Raw genomic sequence first — 24,516 nt, forward strand, 5'->3', positions numbered from 1 at the left:
AACAAATGTTCAGAAATTATTTCAACAGCATGGAAAAAATGTTTTATTCTATATACTACAAGCTATAAAGTATGGGATTTTATTATTTAACTTGTCCATAAACAAAATACTAAATCAAAATGTCTGTTTGGTATTTACTATATACCTTCTTTGGGATTTAAATAACGTTAAGTACAAGAAATTTCTTTTTTTTTTCCATTAAATATATTCATTAAATATATTTCCTTCTTTGCCCTTGAACACAAAATGTAAATAAGCTTAGTGCCAGATTTCCTTAATATTAAGCCTGGTACTGAAATGTACTTAGGTACTTTCCTTCCTTTTCCACTGAAGCACACAGTCAGACAAACTAATACCTTCAGTGGGACTGAGAATCCCTTTTTTCTTGTTTTAGTCATTTTTTTTTTAGCAAACTTGGAATGAGGGAAAAATAACAGAAGTTGAAAGTGACGGCTTAGTTCTGCAACAAAGACTGTGTCCCCACCTCTACCTGCATTTAATCTTGAGCCTTTGGACCCCACAATTACATAGTATCAACAAATCCAGAATAAATTTCCACAGTGTACATTATACAATGACTGCCTACTAGTTGGACATTAAATTTAGAATAATTCACTCTCACATCTAATGAAATCTAAGCAAGCATATTTGTACACAATCCCTATCTACCTATACAGAATTAATCATTTGCACATCATGCAGATGAGCCTTGGAAAGGACTTCAGAACAATGGAGAAGGCACCTATTGAATTGTATTTTCAATGTGATACACACATAGCACTTACAGCACTCTTATGAATCCAGCCCAGACAACACCAGCCTGGCCAAACAGCTGGCCTTCAGAAGGCTAAAGTGTTTGATAGCTTGGAGTCAGCTCCTATTTTGCTCATTTCCTGAAGGAATTGTGGAGGTTCTGTGTGACCCCTGGTTTTGCAAGCTTGGATGTGAATTTTGCTAGCTTTGAAAACATTTTAGGGCTTACACAGAAATTTGTAAAATGTCAGCTTGAAAATTTTAATTGACTTATTAGCAATATCTCTTCTTTGAATGACCTTTTAGTCCTCCTTATAACATATCACCTACTTTTACTACCTTCTGGCTGACAGCTTTTAATATATTCCTTCCTAGTGGATGATATCATCTGTCCTTGGATGGAATTAACTAAAGCACTACACATTTAAAAGCTGACATTAATCCATATCCACAGATTTTTAACAGCTGCTGGGATAAATATTGTGTTTCCATGCATTAGGTTTTATATAACAATGACTAGTAGAAATAAATTGAGATTAAATATACACTGGCAACATCAAAACCAAGGAGGAAAAAAAACACTCAGCTGATAAATGCAGTGTTTTAGTGGCTGCATATATCAATGACTAAAAATACTTACTATAATTAGCAAGAATAATTCAGTTATAGTGTAAACATAAGGTATATTTTGTTCCGGTGGCATTGTTATATCTCCTGATAATCACACTTAGAATAAAACTCCAATGAAGAGATAGCTGGTTAAAGACCCAGGTAATTCTTTATATCTGTTTCAAGAAATACGGCAACCATTATCGCGTCACATTTCTTTTCCCAATTACGTATTTATTTTGCACCTATAAACAGATGAGTAATCAAGGGCCCTAGTTGGAGCAGAGAGGCAAAGCGGTGCCCAGGGAGGGAGCACTACATCCTACTACAAGTGGTAACTGAATACAACTCCCTGGGAACCACTGTGAAAATTCACCATTTGTCAAAATTAAAAAATGCCCAATTCAATAGGAGACTTTCCTCCCTTTCCCTTTGTCTATCAAAATAAAATGTGCATTAATAAATTAGTGAGGAACATTTTCAACAAACCTGAACATGTCTGTAGAAGAATTCTTCAAAGTGAGAATTACTTTCACCAGAGCCTGAGTAGTAGCCCCTAGAATTGTTAGCTACTGGTCTGCAGAGTCAATAATCATATTGTGCAAATGTTTTTGAAAATAAAAATATTCACCTTCCTCAGTAAACATGCAAAGCACTTTAGAGAAGTTGTTTGGATCAATCCAGGGGCTATGATTCAGTTCTAAATTAGATATCCCAGTCTGATTTTATTTAATTTTATTTTTTTAAGATAAACATAGCTCTACCTGAAATTCACTACAGTTAGGAATCAGATAATCAAAATCTTTACTAACACAGCAGGGAGTGCTTAGCCAAGGCAAAGAGTCTACTTTCCTCTCAGACAGAACTTTTTATTCCTGGTAACAAAGACACAGGTGCAGAATAGATCAGAAACAACATAATGTTCTTTTATGTTAGATAAGCTGATTTAAAAAAAAAAATCCTTTTTTTTGAGCTTGATGGGAAGTTATGACAAGAGTATATATTTTTCCTTTTTTTTTCTCTTCTTCTTATTCATTTTACAGTTAATATGAAGTTTTGTACGTGTGAACACCTTTGAATGAGAATATGAACCTAGACAACACACCAGAGCACATTGCACGACACCAGTGACAGTCACTGTGAGCTGAATTTTGCCTTAACTTAGCTCAGAGTGCACTTCTGAAGAACCTATGGTTAGGATTACAAAGGTGTAATGGTAGAATAAAATCTGACCCTGTAAAGTAACAATTCTCTTTGCTGACATTTAAGGCAGAACTCATCACCCTTCTCAAAGCTGCAGTGTTAAACTATTAAGAAATATATATATATCCATTATTATTTTTTTTTAATGAAAGATCGGCAAATGATAATTTGATACTACAGAAACCAAATGCATATAAGACCATCATATGATTTTCTACACAGGTTGAAATGTAACTTTTAAACAAAGAGAGCGTCTAGATTTCTTCCTGGGTATAGCATAGAAAGGCTATTTAAACAATTCATAAGTAATCCATAGGATCTCTGAGAGAACAAAAAAACACAACTACTTATCCTTGCAGTGTGCACAAGTCATATAGTTACCTGGTGCATAACAATTTGGGAATTGCTTTAGTATCTCTTTCCATTCTGTTATTATTCTATGTACCTATGTGTTTCCTAGATATTTTTTTTAGGAGTTTTTATTTTTCCTCTTCCTATTTTAAGAAGCTAAACAGCATCATACCCTTAATCCTCCATCACTCGACAAAAGCACCTCATTGTTTTTTGCTTTCAGGCATAAGATTCTTTTCTTCTGTTCATTACAAATTAATTCTCAGAATCTTACAATTTGGAAAATAATACAAATTCCTTAAAAGTTCACTCACACAGGAGTTTTCAGCAAAGCTGTAGAAAGGTTCTTATTAGGCTTTTCACCAGTAGTTGCCTACCACAAGACCAAAAAAACAAGTAGTAATACCAAGTTGAAAAAATGGATTGATAGCCTAGTTAATTTATAGTCCTATAGTTCAGTGAACTTGACCAAAAATACTGTAAATTTCCTAATAACTGAATTAACCTCTTTTGCTCAACATTTTGAAAGCAATTTCACACACCTATAGCTTTTAATATGGCAGCACCATACTAGAACCATACTTAGATTTTAAAAAATAAATAAATACAAGCAAATTATCAACTGCCACATTTGTATTCATTTATTTCTGATGTTTCATTCAGCTTCTATTTTTTTCTGTTTGAGCATTGGAGAGAAAGCTACTAAGTCACAGCTTCTAGGAGAGCAATCATAATTTGATGTGGATACAAACACTGAAGAGGCACACAAGTTAGCAGTCCAATACAAAAACAACACGGCAAGCCTGAACTGAGTGGTGACAACAAGATCCACTCACGGTTAATATCTTCACCTGTTCAGTGTACCTGTGGGAATAAGACTTGCCCATAACCTAATATTCTTAGAAGCAGAGCTGCATGTCAGCAGCTCCAACACATTATAGGAAACCTTATTGTATGTAACAGTATGCAACTGGACTGACACCTACCAATTCCACATCCATTTCATAAGCCTCATCCAGAAGGATTGCAAACAGCCTTCAACTCTCCTATTTAAAAGAGGCAAAAGGAAGAAAGGAAATAACCATCTTTGATAGCTTCTCATCAAGAAATAGGGAAGCAAAAGACAACTTACACTCCCTAGAAACCTTAGGAGGAAATGAATGACTTCCAAGTTTTCTTGTAACTAAACACACAAACACAGCTGTTACTATAATTTAAGATTAAAAATAATATAATTTCTAAAGCCATATTTCAAATGGTTGAAAATATTTTGCTTCAAAACTGAAAACCCTGTAGACAATTTCCATGAGGTAACTTATTAGCAAACTAAATTTTTGTCAATTTCCTCATATTTAGAGAAAACTTCTCCAAGCACATGCTGCGCATAAACAGTGGAACTTAGATTCCCTTAACACATCATTTTTTGCACATGCCATCTGTGCATTTGAAATACTTAAAGAAACCTTTATTATATATTTATATTATGACCTGAGATATACAGGAAACACGAACCTGTTAATACAGCAGGATATGTAAACCTGTATCTCAGAGACATTCCTGCCATAGCACAGTACCATCCTGCACAGATGCATCTATCATTCCAGGGCATGGTTCTTACTGGAAACACCAGCTCTCAGTTGATCCAAATTTCTGAATTACAAGGAGTTATACGCAATGTATGTTTATCAGCCAGGATATTTCAAAGGGTTCTTTTTGGAGATTAAGATACTTCAGCAAGCCACTACCACACACTGTGTGTCGATACACATAACCCTGAATCTGATGCAAAACAGAAAATCCCAAGCCAAGCTCTGAAAATGATACTGAAAAGGACAGATTTTCTTAGCCCTGCTCTCAGATGCACATCTGCACAACATACCCAAGTGAACCTTCTCAGCCCCTGGTGGAAGTGCAGCAAGAGCCTGCCAGGAAAGCTGCTCCCAAGCTGAAGAAGTACTGTGGATGCAGTTACCATCTTTGCCACTGGAATGGCTAACCATAGCCTCCTGGAAGAACGAACAGGTGATGGCTATTGGATTGATGCAAACAGCACATTGAAAGCACTTGAAAAACTTTAATCCTACCTCTTGTGCTGATACTATTAATGGCAAGAAACTGGAACTTAGTCCATAATCAGTGCTCAGCTGCAGGTCAGGGGGCAGCTGGGGGAGTAGGAGGAGTAGGGGAAAGAGGAGGGAGGGCAAGAGGTCAGATGGGCACCATGGTACCAACTAACAGTAATTCAGACTTCTTACACTTGATTAACACATTTAAGTTTTTAAAAATCAAAAAAAAAAAAAAAAAAGAATATGAGAATGCTTTTATACACAGATGTTAAAAAGACATAAATGAGAATTAAAGATTAAATAAATGGTAGATGAACAAATTATTCTCACAGATTTATTTTTTTTTTTTTAAGGGAAAAAATAGGCTACAGATTAGGAAAAAAAAATGAAGACATTGAGTGAGCTTTGTTAATTTTGCTACATAACATTTCACTCAAAAGCTCCATTTTTGTAGAAATATCTATGTTATATATTGTTTCAGTTTGCTACCCATACATACATTAGTATATATTTATCTCCTTCCTTCTTTTTAGCTGAGAGCTGGGAGATTTGCATAGCATGGTGAAAAAGAATAATTTCTTACTGTGAAATAAGAAGCTGAAATATTCGAACAGGAAACCACAGTTTATGCTCTTAAATTATGTTTCCCTTTTAAAGTGTAAATATATATTAAAATATACATATGGAAATGTGAATATATTTGTTTTTAAGACCAAAAAAAATTATTTGACATGAGTTTAATACATTATTATTATAATAGATATTTTTAACTGGGTTTACCTGAGAGACTAATTTTTACATTATTGACAAACCTTGGATTTTTCTGATTTTTCTTTTTTGTCTGGAAGGGGAAAGTGCTTTCTTATGACAAAGACTTGAAAGATATATCCCTTTTTTTTTTTTTTTTCCTACTTCACTTTCACATGTGTTGAAACTCATTGCTTCTGGAAATGAAGATGCTCTGGTGTCAGCTGTAAAATCTGTATCTCACTTCCTCAGACAAGTGGATATTTATTGACAGGGTGTGAGAGAGAAAGAGAGGAGAGACTGCCTGTCCTGGAGCCAGTAACCTTGGTGAAGATGCAATGTCACAAACACCAAGCCATCATTCTCATAGATGTACAGCATATTATTTAAAGGGAAACAAATATCGGCCACTGAATGTCACTGCAAGGACACATCTTCTGCCTCTTAACTAAACTTATCAGTGCTGTGGTTTAATATGGTACCTTTTTCATCCTCCCCTCAAATTCATCTTACAGAGCAGCTCTTGACACTACCAGAGAGCAGTCAAGACTAAGATTTAGTGACGTTTGCTTCAAACAGATCTAGATTTATTGACATTTGTTGCCTGCTCCTTTTTTCAGTAACCACACACAGGATTAATTTTAACCATTTCTTAAACTGTTAGAAACTGCATACTTGTAAAACATACTTGAGTAAACAAGGTTGAGACACCTAAATTAGTGTTACTGGCCTATTTCCACTTGTAATTAGAGGACCAGAGCCTTAGTCACAAGGGCCTGAAAACATGCAGGCAAGGTTTTGCTGGAAGTTGGATGAAAAGGTACACATCAATCCCTTTTCAAAATGAACTCTCTTCCAGTAGAGAGGGGAAGATTTATATCTCAATGGCTTATGCAAGCATGTGATTATCAGCTGTACATGGAAATACTGGAGGTGGGGAAAAAAAATCATCTTTTAACATCTACTTCAGTGTGAAATATTGCTTTACTAATTTAGTCTGTATTTACTATGTAATAACATAGCTTACGTTAACTTCTAAACCCCAAATTAACACATCCTTCGTACTTCTACTTTTCTACAGAAATTGTATTAATACTAAGAGAAATTGGTTTCTACAATGGTAACTAAATATCTTGCTGTTAATCCCCACAAATTAAATGAAATGATTGAATTCATGCTTTTCAAATCTAGAAGAGATTTGGACACTCAGAACTGAACAGCACAGTAACGTAAATACTTTAGCTCATATACAATACTGACCCAGCCTTCTCTTAGTAACACAGAAAAAACACATCCATATTTTAAAAGGAAAGACAGATGAATATACTCTCGTGACTCTCCTAATGTTAGGCAGAAGTACGAACTTGCAGTGTTCTGTAAAAGATTAACTACTAAATGAAAAAGAACTGCTGGATGTAAATTTAAAAGTCCAAAAACACCCAAGAGGCATAACTATAATTATTGCTCAGGGAAGCTGTTTAAGACTAAAAATACATTTCCATTAACAACCAAAATTAGTTTTCATTGCCTTTTTCTCAAGTTTTCAGTGAATAACCTTTGATGATAACACATAATGATTCATTAGAAAAAAAAAAAAAAAAACTAATTCACATTTCAGAAGTATGCATATTTAAAAAAAAAAATCAGAAGTCATACCACTGAAAATCAAATGTTAGGAGATGCAAAGGACAGTTTGGGGATGAATATTATTCCACAATAAGAGACTTACCATCAGAGCACATCCTAAGCATACAGTTCTACAGAAGAATAATATTACAATGTATTAATCAAAATAATTAATGCCTAGTTTTTAAGACATAAATTCTTCCAATTTGTGTCTATTCACTCAGCGTTAGCCAAAGCACAATTGGTGGGAAAAGCACCACCGAGTATCATAAAACATGTCTGCAAACTACAAAGCAGATACATATCAATGTAAAAATGTTGGATGACAAAACCCAGGTTTTTACAAGATTTCTGCATGCCAGGAAAATACACTTTAGTTTATAGGAAAAGGCTACAGTGTATCCTTATAACAGTATAAATCTCCAGAACCCTCGTGATGATATCTAATTTACGTGGCTGTCACTGGAAAATGTGGCATAGTGAATTATACACAATACTAAGCTTAATTATGAACAGTACCCTAGAAATCTTGATTAGAAATCATTTGCTATACTCAGAGTCTGTAAAAACAATGACGAATTTATATAGCATATTGCAATTCCAAATAAATTATTCCCAGAAAATCAAAAGGAAGGTATAGATTAAATAAGAAATTATTTCTTAGGATCACTGCCAGATTTTAGGTACACTATCAAATACAGAGTAAAAATATCACAGTAGAAAATGCTTTAGATAAAAATAGCTACTTAGCATTCACATCAATTATTTTCATCTACAAAAGTAGGCATTTATAAAACAAGGGCCAGATACCAATATATGATACAGAAATGCATATGTTTCATTAGAGAACATCTGACAAAGTCTCAGCTACATTACTGTTCCCACCACCACCATACTGTTTCACCCTACTCAAGTGCAGGTTTTCAGAAGGGCGTTGCCACAATGGTGGGATGGCTTTCCCAGAGCACTTTAGCAACTCTCAGAACAGCCTTATTTTCAGCAGGGGAACATTCATAACACTTCCAGCATGGGTTCTCTTACAGCTTCTATTGAGGTACTGCCAAATCTCACCTGTTTGTCAGATCTCAGGACTTCTATTTCCCTTGCCATAAAAAGAGCACACAATCCTACCTCAGTGTGTTGTAAAACTAAACCCAATAAGGTGTGAAGTGGTCACGCGATGATTAAATGAAAATGACTAAATGACAAACGCTCATTTCCAATGTTAACATTGCTTCATCTCAACTGCAAAGCAAATTTCATAAAATATGAAATTATAAAGACCACTTGCATGTCTTTATATAAAGGAAAAATTCAACATCAGTATCATGAAGAGTTCAACATTTTCCCCTAGAGAAGTATGGTCACTACCAGCAACGTGCTCTTTCAGGTGAGGAGACCTCCTGATATATACTATTTTATTTCAGAGAAAGACCTTATACTTATATGTAGAAAGAGATTAAATAAATCATGATTACAACAGTAAACACGTAAATCCTGATCAATAAGTACTTGCCTCCCCCTCCCCCCAACACTAACAGCTGCAATAAAGCTTTAAATGTAAAGCTGAGCACAACCAGCCATAAAAGTATGTAAAATAAATGAGGATAACATAATGAGGGAATCCAACATTCATCTCATAAATATAACATAACGACCACAACTAAAATGTCAGAGAATCTAATAAATCAATATGGTAGGACAGAGCTATCTTTACGCTTAGCATACATAAAAATATATTTACATGCAAGGTTTTCTTTTTTTTTTTTTTAACCAAAGATCAAACAAGAAAAATAAGAAACTTAACTCCTTATTCACTTTGTGATTCAAAATTTCATGCTATTTTTATTTTGGTTTTCTACCCAACTGTAAGAGGGCATCTAACATTTTCTCCACAGAATAACAAAACAAATAACACCATTAACAAGTACATAAAGTGAAACAAAAGTATACATTCAGCACTTTAAATGGATACTCTTAGAGATAGTTTGTAAAAATACCTCCTAGAACAGGTGGAGAATTCTGTATAGATCTCAGAATTTTCAAAAATGCAGACTTTTTTTTATAAAGCAATTAAAGAGGGACTGTGTTTTCTTAATAATGTTAGAGAATTGTTATCAAGTACTTAACAGCAGGTTACATAGGTAAATTTCCTGTGCTGCAATGCTAAATCTATTTTAGCTGCTATTTTTAGAACATCAAGATACATGTGCATAAAGACAGCTCCAATAAGCTTGTTAGCACTTCAAAGACTAATAAAGCACATAAACCACAAATAGTTCACAATACTGTAAGGTATTACAGCACAACTAATCAAAATCTGTTATAAGCCTCAGAACTGGATTTTTACTCTTTTGCATTTATTTTCCTGCCATGTTTGTTCCACCACCAATGGCACCACAGTGGAAGCAAATGTTGGTAATTCCATTAATAGGCACAAGATGGCATTAAAACAGCTGATACAAGAAGACAGGTCAACCTTTTTAATCTTGTTTCACTTCCACCACTTATGATTATCAATATGGAAGCAGAAGCCTTTCCACTTGCTTGGATACCAATCTTAAAATGGGTATGTCAGTTGATAATCAAGGTTAGGGACTTTTTATAGAGAACAATAAAGCCCCTGCTTTTACTAGAATGGATGTGCAAAAGTCTACACACCATGATACTGCAGCCAATGATGGTCTCCAATCCACAGGCACTCAAAAACACCTCTCTCAAATAAATTATATCCTAGGTAAATAAACAGAAGTTTCTATACACTTCTTAAAGCTAGGCATCTCAAAAAGCTGAGCAGAGAAGACCTCACTTCCATATTACAGACACTTTAAAAAGTCACCACATAGATTTTTAATTTAAACTAGAGATTAGTTCTTCTGGACAGAATTAAACATTCTCTAAAAACTGACTGTCCGTTGCATTACCCCTGTAGGTCTCCTCTGCCATAGCCTGAGCTCTTTTTGCAAGTACTCTATGGTCCAGTGTCACTTACCATTGCAGCATAAAGGAGATTTGCACTGTCAGCAATTTGCACCTCAGGCTGCCATCAGATACTTTCACAATGCTCAAAATTAGACGTTATCTTTACAATGCAACTATTGAAAATGTTCCAGTAGATTCTGCTTTACTTACTTATTTGTCAGTGTCTCACTGGGAAATGTTACAGTGAATGCTTACACGCTTATTCCTATAATCGGGAAATTAATTACATAGGCTCACTCCTATAGACAACAAACAAACCAACAACAAACAAAACCCACAACTTTTTTATTCTCTTAGCCAACATTACATTTCTTGACCTGAAGAGTGGTGTAAATCTTGCCATCTTCTTAGATCACCTTTCTCTTACAGAGACCACAACGTAACTACTTAATCATTTATCAAATTTGCCTTGCAAAGAAAGCCACTACATAGGTTAAGTAACTGTTCTTCAAGTTAGTAAGAGAACCAAATTCATTATCATGTATCAAAGCATAAGACAGCAATTTACTTCTGAGGATCATCTCATTCCTAAGTGGAAATGACAGAAGCAACTCAGAGACTTTTCAGTAGCACCCTCTATTAAATAATGTCTCACTCATTAAGTGGGTCAATGCAATTAAAATAAGGTACCTTCTTAAGCTGTATTGGGACTAATGCTTTTTCAGTAGACTCACAACATTGCTTCTTTCGATTGTTAATTTATCTGCAAGTCAGTAAAATGGAAAAAAAAAAACATCCAAAGTGCACCTGAATGAAGGAAAATCTCCTTCACTGCAGGCCACTGTACTCAAAAATAATGCCATTGACAAAAATAAGAAACACTGACACATGACCACTTCACAGAAGACATGAAAGAGGTATCTGCAATGATGCCTTGGGACTGACATTTTCAGCCAGCGTTACTGGACTGCTCCTTACACTCACCCATTGCTAATTAGTACTGACATACAAATCAAATACCTTTGTAGAAGCAAATCTATTGCAACTTAAGTTTATTTTTAAAGTAAGTAACTCAATTACTTCAGTAATTGCCTGTGTACAGTTGTTTGCTCTTTCTCAAAGAAACTTTTTGTTCTAACATTCTCTCATCATCAGTAGGTTATAAATATCACCCTAGAAACATATTAGACAATAAAAAATAAAGCTAGTCTCAAACATAGTCTTCTTACTATCACAATTTGCTGAAAAACTCTTAACAAACAAAAAACATAAATTTTGACTGATCCAAATTCTAAAGCCATTCTCTTTAATTTAGCAATGTGTAATATATTTAAGCAAATATTGCATTCAAAATAATTTTAAAAATCTACTCTGAACCAGGAGTTAAACAAGATCCTACTATACCCACTAACAATCTCATTCCTCCATATTTCACCCATACTTCACTTTTATTTTGCTTTGTCTGAGAACAGTGAAAACTGTTTCTAATTTCCATGACAGGAGATAGCAGTCCTCTGAAAGATTCAGTGGCTTCATGGGAGATCATTTTCCTTTACACTTTTAATAAAAAGAGAGGACTTATTCTTTTCAGGGTGTCCACAGCTCAGATGACTCAAAACTTTTGGGAAAAGTAATTTATTTATTTATTTTTTGAACCAGTAGTTTAATAACATATAACATTGTTCTTTTGAATGACTATATGCCTCTTTAATCCTCTGCCTTTTTTTTTTGTGTGTGTTTTGTTTTTTTGTTTTGTTTTGTTTTGGGGGGGGGAGGAAGGGGAGTGGGTGGGAATGTACAGATGCTGTTTTGCTGTGCTCCACACCTACACTACTTCAAATGGTCTGACCTTTTCACCACTCTATCCACTGAAAGGAGCAATACACAGGACAAAGTAACACCTCTAATAAACTCTCCTTTTGAAAACTGTTCTTGAACTACAGTCGTGACAAGAAAAAAAGAGTCACCTGCATATTAATCCTCCTAGATCTAGTCCTGATATCACTGCAAAAAATTTCAAGCAAAAGCCATTTATTTTTGCATATTAAGTCCCAATTTCCAAACAAACTAAACAATATACTTGAAAACATCAATCCTGTATATTTAAGGGAATGGAAATACAGAGTTTTACAGTTGATCCACGCATACAGTAAGGATGGTACTGAATGCATTGGTATCTATAAATGTGCAAGTTACAAGGCTACAGAAACTGAAGTGCTACCATATGATGAACAAACCTTAACATACATTTTGATCTTACACTGAATAAACATCTGCAAGTCTATAAGCCAATCCTGCACATTTCCTTAAATGGCTAGTAGCATGAAGACACATTTTGGACATGATCGAACAATACACGTAAGGAATTTCTAACACAACAAAGGAAAAATAAGATATTGTGCAAAGAGTGTTAAATTACTTAAGAAAAAGTTTGGTCTCTTTAAAAAAAACAACACATACATACATGTCTTCACATATAAATACACACAGAGAGACATAAACTATAGAAATACACATACATTTTCTGCAAGAAACTGTTTACCTGTCATTGAAAAGTCTTACAGTATGCTGTTTAAATTCACAGTGCAACTTTGAACTAAACCAGTCTACATGTCCATTTTCCCTTCCTCCAGACTTTTCTTTTTTTATTAACAAGTTTCTTATTGCAATATAAGTATATCTGGCTAATAAAGAAGAATAAGCTCAAGTCCAAATTGACTGGAGGAGGCCTGTCTAACAAGGACAGTTGACTCAGCTTCAGGCTGACCAACATGGAAGGTACAGCTATTATTCCAACCAAATAATTTTCTTACAGCAGTATTTGTTACTTTCATTAATCTACACTTTTGGGTGCACTTTCTGCTTTTCAGCAGTCACACTACAAAAGGTGGGTTACTTAAGAAACAATTAGGTGCGTATACAAAACAATTTGCAGGCAGTCTTACTCTTTCAGCTTTCTAAGTGAAGTGCCTTTCAAGGCTGATTTATAACACTGTCGTCTTCAGAAGGCAAAATAATTAATAGGAGCATGGACTTCTAATTTCAGTGACTTCCAGAGAAAGTGGATTTCATTTGATTTATGATGGCCGGTGACTTTGCATTTTATCAGTTCATTCACTCATTATTTATGCTGATGACCAATTTCAATGGGTCGCTATCATCTAACTCACTACTAATCAAAGAGAATTAGGGTTCACTGCATTATTTAGAAGCCACTAATTTATCTTCAGAACAAGTATCAAGAATAGTTTGCGGCCTTCTACACTTAAAAAAAAAAAAAAAAAGCACAGCTGGCAAAGCTATAGCATTTGTTTGATATTACAAATAAACGTCATAGGAGTTAGTTTTAAGAGCAACTACTTTTTACAGAAGTTTTTAAATGGGGTAGACCATACAGATAGAAAATAAATATGAAAAATGGAAACAATAAAATGAAACAATTCTGTCTGACCTCTTATGTCAAAATATTTAAAATGTTTTCTATTCCCTTCGCAGGCAACTCAAAGATACTTTATTTTAAAAATTCTCTCTTTTTCTCTCTCTACTAACTAAATGGAAATCGTTGCACCAAAACAATCCTAGCTGGCATATTTCTCATTTAAAAGACATTTGACTGGATTGTAGACACAAAGAAATAGATCAGATTGAAACTTAAACCTACCAAAATGAGTTTTATCAGCAAGCTATAATTCCAAATCATATTCAATCATTTGGAGAAAAAAATCCTCCCATAAGGCAAAAAAGAAAAATAGTTGCCTATTTAGCTCTTGGTGAACAGAGCACAGAAACCTCATTTCAATATTTTTATATCTTTGCATTTCGACATCCACGTAATTCTCTGATTTCATGGTCTTGTACTGCTGATCTCGTGTGTACCCCTTCAAGCATTTTTTTTTTTAACTTCTGTTGAAGTCACGACTTTTCTAAAACTTAGGTGAAGTACATAACCACAAATTTTATATAACTAAACTGCCACTACCAAGTTCTGGACCATCTCATAACAGCATGGTAGTAACTGTTCTGTAAGACACACTACAAACTTTAAAGGTCCAAGTTTCAAAAAGCTGAAAATAGGTGGGGAAAAGAGAGAAAACATTAACTCTACAGAGGCATAGAAAATGAAAATTCCTTGGTGCCTTAATGCATAATCATGGTAGTCTTTCTGCAAAAATAATCTATTCCTTCATAAACAAACCTTAAATTTAAACATGTAAAATCAAGGATTTCCAATAAGTTTTTCTACATCGACTTAGAAAATACATCTTTATACAAAAAGTAAGGTATAAATATTTTTAAGAAAAATTCAAGGTCTCCTTGTATCCCCAGTATCCCAGGCCTGAGGCAAGAAGGAAAAAAAAAAGGAAAAACTTTTTAAGCCAGAAAAGCATACCAGCTACAGTGTTTTCCACTGCTGTTATTCTCTCCCCACATGTAGGTATGGTGTCAGAAGACAGAAAATGATGAGCCTTCAGAAAAAAATGATACTTTTCATCTTTGTAAGTATTAAGGGATTAAAAACAACTCAGAGGTGCTACCTGCTCTTTGGTGTTTGCTCTTCCCCCAGCCCCAGAGTAGATCTGCTGCCTGCCTCTTTTCCTTCTGCAACAGTTCTGGTACATGGCTTTTCCCTGGGAAGGAGGAAAACAAAAGCAACCTCTGTCAAGAGAGGACTGGCAGGCAAGTATTGAAGATACACATATCTGCAGAAAAGCTAGCATTGAAGTTGCACCGCCATTACAGAGTTTCCTGCATTTCTGCTGTGGGCGAACCCTGGCAGGCAGCTAAGCACCACACAGCTGACTGCTCCCTTTCCCCTTCCCTCCATGGGACAGGGGAAGATGAAAAAGTAAATGAAAACTTGGAGGGTGAGCTAAAAATTGCTTAGTAGGTGAAGGAGAAGTCTAAGTAAGGAAGAAAATAAAACAAAAACGCAAAGGCACTCACTCACCACCTCCCGTGGGCTGGCGGGTGCCCAGCCATCTCCCCAGTGAAGATGGCGCACATCCCTAAGTCCCCTCTTTTCCCATTTTACTTCAGAGTTTGGGGTTTCACGGGACAGTACACCTCTGTGGTTAGATCAGATCCTCTACCCTGTTGCATCCCCTCCCAACCCCAATCCCTTCACTATGGGACAGTGGGAGTCAGGGCAGGCCTAGACGCTGGGCAAGCCCCAGCTGGCCATAGCTCAAAATACTGTTGTGTTACCAAGTGCTGCGTTACCAACAGCGTTTTGGTCACACATCTGAAACAGAGCACCGCACAAGCTGCCATGAAGAAAATTGTGTTCCAGCCAGACCAAGTACAACATCTAAAATCAATTCCTTCTCATAACAAAACTTTTTTGGGACAGTGAGACCATTTTAATACCAGCAAACCCCACAGAAAGTTGATTACCTCAATACTCCTCCTTCTGGCTTCTTCTCTAGCTGCAGCTGCCCTCTCACAAGCTGGAAGCTTAATTACCTCCCTGCCCAGCTGCCCTCACCCCTGGCTACACCTGAGGGAAAGGCCTGACCAGGCAGTGGGGCTACTGACCTGGCAGGTGTGGGAAGGCAGTAGAAAACAACCAACCTCAAGCCATCCCCCTGCACAGGTGGCTACTGATAACACTATGTTACCTTCCTGAGCTATGGTGGGTTTAAACAAGGCTTCTGTAAGGCTTCAGAAAGTAGTGGTTAGTGTAAAAACCACGCCCCTCCAAAACAAACAAGCGAACAAAAAAATCATAAACATAGTATAAAAATACTATTTCAAAATATGTCTATTTTAAAACATTTAAAATACTCTCTGTTCCTTAAAGACTGCCACATACATACATGAGATATTTAACACTCTTGTCTTTTCAAATAAAGTGGTGTTAATTCCTGGAGCCACAATATGGTGATTGTTATTTCAAGCATATGTATATGCTCCACTGTGTGCAAAGTAAGGGTAGTCCCTAAATATGTTTGTGCATCACACGAGAGATCAACTCACTGGGACATGAAAATTAGAAAAGAAACAAAAAAAAAGAGTTACTGCACCACCACATGATACCAAAACAAGGACATGGAAGGAAAGAATTAGGAACATAATTATATAAGGCTACAGAGTTTTATTGGAGGAAACTGGTATTTTTGTTGCCAAACAATAATTACAAACTGATTGAAATGACTAAGTAGCCATTCAAATTAGTGTTCATAAGAGTTTTGTTCACATAAACACAACATGCTCATCATACTAATGATCTGAAATAAAACCCATGACTTGGCATAGTTTTCTGCACCATAACACAATTTACATTTCATTGCTAGTAAAATCAAGCTGAAATACTGCAAACCAGTTCATCTTTACACTGCTTGAATTTTCTTTGCTGTTAATAAGCATCAAATGGATTTTTCCCAAATAAGCATTTACATCTAACTTAGCAAAATTCAGTCACTCCCATTTATGTTCCTAAAACTATCTGAAAACTAAAACCTCGTAGGGCTATTCAAATTTATGTATTTCTATATTTGTATCACTAAAGATATCATGTTCATGTCTTTTTTTGTTGTTTTTTTAAATAATAAATGCATTTCTATAAAAAGATGTACATCAATGAAATCTGCAAGTAGTCGTTTATAGAAGTTGTTATAAATGGCTCAGGATTCAAATTAGGATTAAATAAAAAAATAGGATTTATTAAAAGAATATAAAGGAATAGAGGTAAGCAAACAGCGCTGGGTGCACCGGGAGTCTCCGCTCCACCAGGACGCACACCAGTTACATCAAGCAGCTGATTTTTATGCACCTAGACTAATACATATTCATTACTACTTCTAAAAAAGTAGATTATTATAATTAGCTTCCGGGGTCCAGTTCCTCCTACTGGAGCATGCGCATCAGTCTCCTCTGGGGGTCTCTAGGGGTCTTTCATGCTGAAGGCTCGTAGTCTTCCTCTCACCCTTTGTACTTACTCGGCACTATTCCAAGTTTATGGAACACTCTCTGTACACTCTCCGCAGGTCTTGTCTCCCAACCGTCCTTCAGCTTCTTCTTTCTTCCTCTTAATCTCTTGGCCCCCCTGGCCAGATACCAAGGATCCCATAACAGTCACCAGCAGTCACCAGTTATTATCAGTTGTTCTGAAACTCCCAAACAGGTTGGCGATTCACAAGCAATTAAAACATTCTTTCCCAGCTATTCACAGTCATCTACATAACATCTATAGCAGTGTTAAATCAATCTCGACAGAGAAGACAGAAAAGAAAAACTGTAACTGTTAGAACTAGAAGTCAGGAATAACAAAAGCAAACAGGTTCATAAATTTAAGGAGTGTTTTCTGAAGACGTGATAAACTGACTGGAATGAGGGGGAGACCGGAGCACACTGCATCTGTGGTTCAAGAATTAAATTGCCAGTGCAGGGCCCAGAGGCAGGCAGGATTCAAACAGAATTATTGCAATTATTACATTATTACAGACTTATTTATTTATGGACACGAATTTATGGACACGAATTGGAATTGTTAAAACATTCCTCACAAAGTTAAAAATAGAAGTCTTCAGTCTGGCTACAAAGCACAAAATCCTTAAAATATAGTATTATGAAAAATATTCTTGTGTACACAATTCTTCTTGCAGGAGACAGAAGAAGAGATTTGTTAGTTTTGTTTATTTTTTTGTTTGTTTTCATTTCTGTTGTTGTTTTTTAAAACCCACAAGTATACTGTGTCATGGAGGCAAACTGGCACAATATGAAACACAAAGCCATTTTTTCATACATGTATACAAATGAAATGCGAAATTTTCAGTTTGCAGACTAACCTCACAAATGTTCTGTGACATAAAATTGCACAGACACTTCATAAACCCATTTTATAGCTAGCATTAGGACAACATTCAGATTGAATGAAAAAAATAATCTATAAGAATTAATTAATATAGCTGATACTAGTACTAATGTGAAAATAGCGGGACAATGAAGTTCAGAATCTTAGTAGTATTCCATGCTTATTCCATAAGAGAAGTTTAATTAACCTGTCACAAATACTGAGCAAGTGAATTCTTCTGAATCTCTTATTTGGACAGACAATATAAAAAAGGTAGTTTATAATTTATAAAAATCCTGAGAGAAACTCTCAAGCAGACCTATTTAATAAGTCACATGAGCCTTAAAGAAAAACCAGCAACAACAAATAGAAACTAAATTCCTTAATGCACAGAGAATAATCACAAAGGTAAGAAAAGAGATGCTATTTTTCTGTGTCAAACAAAATTATGACACCTACCCATAATGTTTGTCAAGTCCAAGAACTGAACTACATAACATACAGATGGAAATATAGAGGGAAAATGCTCAAAAGATTCTTGGTCAAGCGTGGTAGCAAAATCCATGAGCAAAGCCCTTAGTCCAGGGGAAAAGACCTTTATCACCGCAGCATTGCTGTATATACTTCTCCTGTGTCTCCAAGACCACTTCTTCATGAAGCAGAAGAAATACCAGCAGAATAATCCAGAACTAGATTAATCTCAGCAAAAACAACTGCCGATAAAGTTGGCTGTTTTTTACCAGCCAACAGTTTTTCTAGGTGTTCTGCAAAAGGGTATTCTTCAACATGGAAATCCCTCTACAACCTTTGCACACTCTCTCATGCACATATCTAAGGTTATAATTTGCAATCAATCATAGAACTCTAAAAAAAAAAAAAAAAAAAAGTCTTAAAAGAAGGGGATGCAGTGGGGAGGAATGTGGGCATGACAGAAATGAACAAGGCTCTTCACAAAGGAAGTGTCCCTTTCTCCTCAGCCTGTCACATTCTTAGAATTTTGAATAAACAAATAAATAAAAAACACTGTAGATTTAGATATTTATGTAAAATAGTTTTTTCTGATTAATTATACATTTATCAATGCTGAGAATTATCTTAGCAACTTCTAATTTTATATTCTTCTCCAAATAGCTAGAGACATTTTGCATTCCCAACAATTGAACAAATAGATTTTTAGACTGATATGACCTCTTCAAGCAAGCAGCTGTAAAACTCCCATTGTTCATAAAATCCTGCATATGTACATCCCCAAATCCCCCCTTCCATTCAATATATATGAAAATGCAATTTACTGTACGTCAAATGAAAAATGCAGTTTTCAAATGCATGACAACAGGTGCTAGTTAAATGATCAGACACTATTTGTTACCTAGTCTCTTACTCTCATTTGCAGCATGATAAATTGCATTTTAGCAGAGTACTGCGATCTAAGGGGTCTTGACATGCTTTTATTGATTTGCATAGGTTATATGCATGTATTCCTGTTTGTAGGCAAATAGTGCCATGAGTAAATTCAAGTCACCGTGCCTCTGTTTCAAGAAAATTGCAGTCATCACAGGGGAGCCAAGATGGAGTGAGGTTGGGTAAAAGAGACACATGCAGCCCATTGGAATCTCAGAACCTCTATTAAGATTTATAGGCTGCAGGATTCTTTTGGGCTTCAACATTATTCTTAGTAAACCCTTTCTGTCTTCAGTTGTTTATAAAAACTGGCAGCTTTAGCAAAGACAGAAGCTTATGTTGTAGGTAGCACAATTTAACATAATAGTGATAGCCTGTCCTCCAAATATCCTGATACTGATTTTGAAAGAGAAAATGCATATCCTGGATTCCCTTTCCCATAATTTGAAAGGTTTTCTTTTTACTGAACATCCTCTCCTGCATTTACACAACATTTTGTGGACGCCAGTTAGTTAAGATCAGTTAACATAGCTATCCTCTCCTACCTCTGGACAAGTTAGCCAGCATCATTACTCCCCTTCCTATATAGGAAGGTTAGATACCTTCACTGCAGGATACAAATGACAGGCCTAGAATCAGGAATTGAGGCTTCCATACTTGTGTTTCTTCAGACTGGGAATGATGTGATCCACCGTCATCAGCATTTGCGTACAGTTTCCCCGGTTTAGCAGTTTGCAGTTTAGCAGTTTGGCATATGCTCACCCCCATTACTAAAGATAACGTAACACAATGCCCCCGTGCAGGAAGATTATCTCTATGCATGCACGCACATCGTTTTGTATTACAATGGTTGGAGCTGGCATGCAACATTCAGGCTGGTGTCAATCCATACAGGCTACTGATCCAATCATTCCCTTGTAAATTTGCACGTTACTGATAAAGGTTCTGGTTACTGGGGGAGCTGCTATTGTATCAGTAAAAGGATTTTGACTTGACAGATATACTTACACCTCATAGTATCCAAGGAGCTCCTCCTTACTTGTATGTTATTTCAGTATTTAAAATTTAAGAACTGTTTCAAAGTGACAGTTTGGCATTAAATTTGATGGAACTCAAGACCTGTATTCTTTTCCCTGTCTGCATCACAAAACCTAAAGCCAAGCAAAATTAATTTAACTGTAAATTTAAGGAAAAAAAAAAAAAAAAAAGGAGAAAAACCATGAAATGATAAACATTAAGGCAATACAGAATGCACTACCTCAGAAAACATTCTGATTTGACATTTAGTCCCACTCATGTGTCACTAATAAATTCTAACCAAAACTACTTCATGCAGGCTATAACTAACGTCTAAGATAATTGCCCACATTACCAATTTTACTTATAGACCCTATTTTACCCTAATTTTACTTATAAACCCTATAGGTTTCTCAGTTTATGAAGATTCTGGTGTATGTTTCTCAACAAAGAATAAACTACAAACTGTGTTTACAGGGGCTGTAAAACTGAATGAATCAGCACATTATGACGTATCCTGAAAGCATTTTTGCTTACTGTCTGCCAATTTTTATACAGTTTAGCTAAATATTCAATTTAGAATATTAACATTTAAAGGCAGGGGAATCAGCAATATCTCAAAGCAGAACTGACCCACACAATTGGGCATTCATCCATGAAGGACAGGATAAATGATTTGCAAAATATCAGAACAAAAATTGTGTTAATTGGTCAAAAATATTCAATACATACTTAAATCTATCAACCTGAGCCACTGTGATTCAGTTCCTTCAAATCATTTATAGTTTGAGCCATCTAGAAAAAATATCTTCACTGTCCTGAACAAATTGCCTCTCCTGCCTTTCAAGCTTGAAACCCTTCCTTGCTTAATTCTCCTAAAATGGTACACAGAATTAAAAATTATGCATATTACCTCTGTGTCCATGAAAAAAATTACTACTTTCAATGTATTGGTATTGCCTCTACTAAGGTTGTTGGGCTCATTCCTTAGCCCCAATTTCACATTCACGTGCAACCTATAAAGCAGGCCTATATTCTCTACTTGCCAAAGGTTTTGCATATTAAAAACAACTTTAGAAATAGGTAGGATTTCAAACCCCATGACATTCAGGTCATTGACAAAGACCGGTATTCAAGAACATCCAGCACCCAGGCCTCCAAACATTCCTTTTCTGCAGATACAAAAGATCAACCTGCACACACTTCCCAGCCAGAAGACTAAATTATGCTAACAGAAGGGGCCACAAGCACAGTGCAATACCACTATGAATGTGTCTTTTTAGGAAAGCAATTAAGCACAACAACTGACATAGCCATGCAATCTGACTAGGTAGTAATAGTTCCTTAACTATTCATCAAAGCACAGAAAGGTATATTATTAAGAAAGCATCTGATATTTCTTTAATGATAAAAACCTTCAGGTAAAAAGAATCTTTTTTTTTTTTTTCCCAACAGCTAAGCAATGAAAATTCAAATCCCATATACCTTGCAAAAGACAAGGTTTGAAAATTTTAAATATTTATATATATATATATATATATATAGTGAAAGTGGTTTTAGAAATTCTATATTGCAAAATTCAGAAGTCTGCAGAATTGAAAAGGACTCTTGGGATTTCTTGCTAAAGACCTTGCCTCTGGTACAAGCCACCTATTTGTATTAACCTCAGAAACGATGTGAAAGATTGTTCAGTTTCTCCCTAATGAGAGGAATTTAGCATGGTTGGCATAACATTCCATAATAATATTTCTATGCAACATCTTCACTAACGCTTCAAAAGCCATCAAAAATTTAACAAAGAAAATGATAATTAATATCACTAAACATACAGATGAACAAATTAGAGTAAGTGGCACTATCAAGTTATTGTTTTTCTCCTCCTCTTCTTCTACTCGCTGGAGAGATAATTAGGATTGCTTGACTTACTATTAATTTGCTGGTGCAAAATACAGTACAGAGGGTTGTTTCTATTCCAGGACATGCCTACAGGCAGGAAAGTATGCCTCTACACATAGAAACATATGACTGACCACCACTGGATCACTTCTCATAATTCTAGTACTTTCAAAATCATGTTTTTCCCACATTTGCTCTCTCCTCCCCTTGTTTCAGTGTCATCTTCCTGCAACTTTCATTCAGGCTGCAGTCCTGTAAACTATTTTCTACTATTTTTACTATTTTCATAAGCCAATTTTCTATATTGCATTTATTGTGTAAGGCTAGGCACGGATAGGGAGATTCCCAGGAACCCAGCAGGCACTCCAGTAGCTGAGAAACAACTACGGGGAGAAATACCTTTCAGCACCATTTTGTTTACTGGAGCACATGTCTATGGCTGTGAAAGGCTGCACTCATTTTAACCTGAATGGCTAATAATTAACAAGTACTTGTACATGCAAAAGATTTGCATGTACGAATAGAATACTAAGAATAACCATTTCTTAGATGCAGATGTCCACCAACAGTTCATCATCAAAAGAAGACTGTTAGGTACCTGTAAGAGTAGACTTAAAAGATACTTTAATGTAAGAGTTCATCATTGCATAAAGTATTAAAAAAATCGGAACTTTAAAAGAATGTGGTAAAGATTAAATGCACTCCTCCAAACCTTTTGAATATCAGGAATTAAAATCTGATGCAGAAATATACATTTCAATTAACATCCAAGTCTGAAAACTTAAGAAATTCCAGAAAGATGATAACAGTATATAAAGGAATTCTCTCACACAAATAGAGAAGCAACAAATCAGTGTTAGCACTTAAACCATCAGAAAGGTTAATTCCACAGATCAAATGGATTTTCAGGGCATCCTTTGCAGATTTAGACCTTTATACTGGGAAGCTTGTCAAATAAAGGCACTCGAAGAGGAAAGAAAGTAGCCATGCCAAAGCATATGTGTAGCTCATGAGGCTGACATGCTATCACCGTTCGTAAACAGTAAATCTATCTGCATTTTAGTAGCCCTCTATCTAAACACTATTCCCTCCAGAAAAAGTGTGTTCAGCAGTATTATAGTGCACACACTTTGTTTGTGCTTATTAAATAAAAAGAAAGGATCACCTTCAACCATATTAATGATGGACTGGTGGATGAAGGATGTCTGCGAAAATTCACAACATCTGTTTGCTCCACTCTCTTCTCAGCGTGCTGCACCTATTCCTCATGCTTAATGATGCTCATCCACTCTGCAAGTTTTACGAACAAATGTGTGTTTAGCCACATTCATCATTCTGAATGAGCGTTCTTGATGAAGCATCCACTGGCCTGTTTCGCTCTTTCTGCTACACTTTAACAAATGACAACTGCTCTACGTATTTTTCATTTGTTAAAAATAAAAAGCTAAGTGAAGAATAGGCCCAGCAATTTTTTCTTTTACTCCTCTGGTAACTTTACTAGAAAATGGAATACTACATGCATTTAAACTGTATACAGGTTCACATGCACAAATCGAAATGGTGTGTATAGATGTATAGTATTTTCAAAACACTGTGCAGCAGAATACACCATACCAGAAATACATACTGTCCTATACAAAGAAGAGTAGGTCAATCTTTTCATGAAAGTGATGTATAATGTCACACTACAATCAGTTAGGGCACGGATTTTGTGATGTATGCAATGCCTTGACGCAAGCCACTCAGCATCTTTTGGTATCAGGCCAGCAATACATCACAGTGGACATCCATCTTCCATTTTCCAGCTTACTTTAAACATACAAATAAAGGGAAAGACACATTTCCCAGAAAACATTTGCACCATAGATAACAATATAAAATAAATTCAACTGTGAATAAGAAAGTGTGTACAATCCAGGATATTTTTTATTAGTTAGAAAAGCAAACTATAAAGGATATTAGTGAGTAATTAGAACTAAAGAATCAAATCTAATAAACAGAAAATGCTCAGAAAAAAATGAAGTGTGGAACACCTTCAGAAGTTAACTTTCAGAAGTCAGAGCAGCTCACAATTTTCATTTGAGTTTCTGCACAGAAAAATTAAAATACTAATTTTCCTAAATACATGTACAT

General features: G+C 35.5%; 1 protein-coding gene across 8 annotated transcripts in view; it reads right to left on the reverse strand.

The window, feature by feature from the left end:
* Positions 1–24,516, reverse strand: part of LRMDA (leucine rich melanocyte differentiation associated) — a 703,906-nt gene that overhangs the window by 417,777 nt on the left and 261,613 nt on the right. For 6 of the 8 annotated variants that reach the window (XM_068687774.1, XM_068687775.1, XM_068687772.1 and 3 more), the window contains one exon: positions 14,813–14,905. The exons of the other annotated variants lie outside the window; for them this stretch is intronic. In XM_068687774.1, coding sequence (XP_068543875.1) covers positions 14,813–14,905 — 93 coding nt within the window. The remainder of the gene's footprint in view (positions 1–14,812; positions 14,906–24,516) is intronic. 8 annotated transcript variants of the gene reach the window in all.

This window comes from Anas acuta, chromosome 7 (genome assembly GCF_963932015.1).
Source record: "Anas acuta chromosome 7, bAnaAcu1.1, whole genome shotgun sequence".
Taxonomy (NCBI): domain Eukaryota; kingdom Metazoa; phylum Chordata; class Aves; order Anseriformes; family Anatidae; genus Anas; species Anas acuta.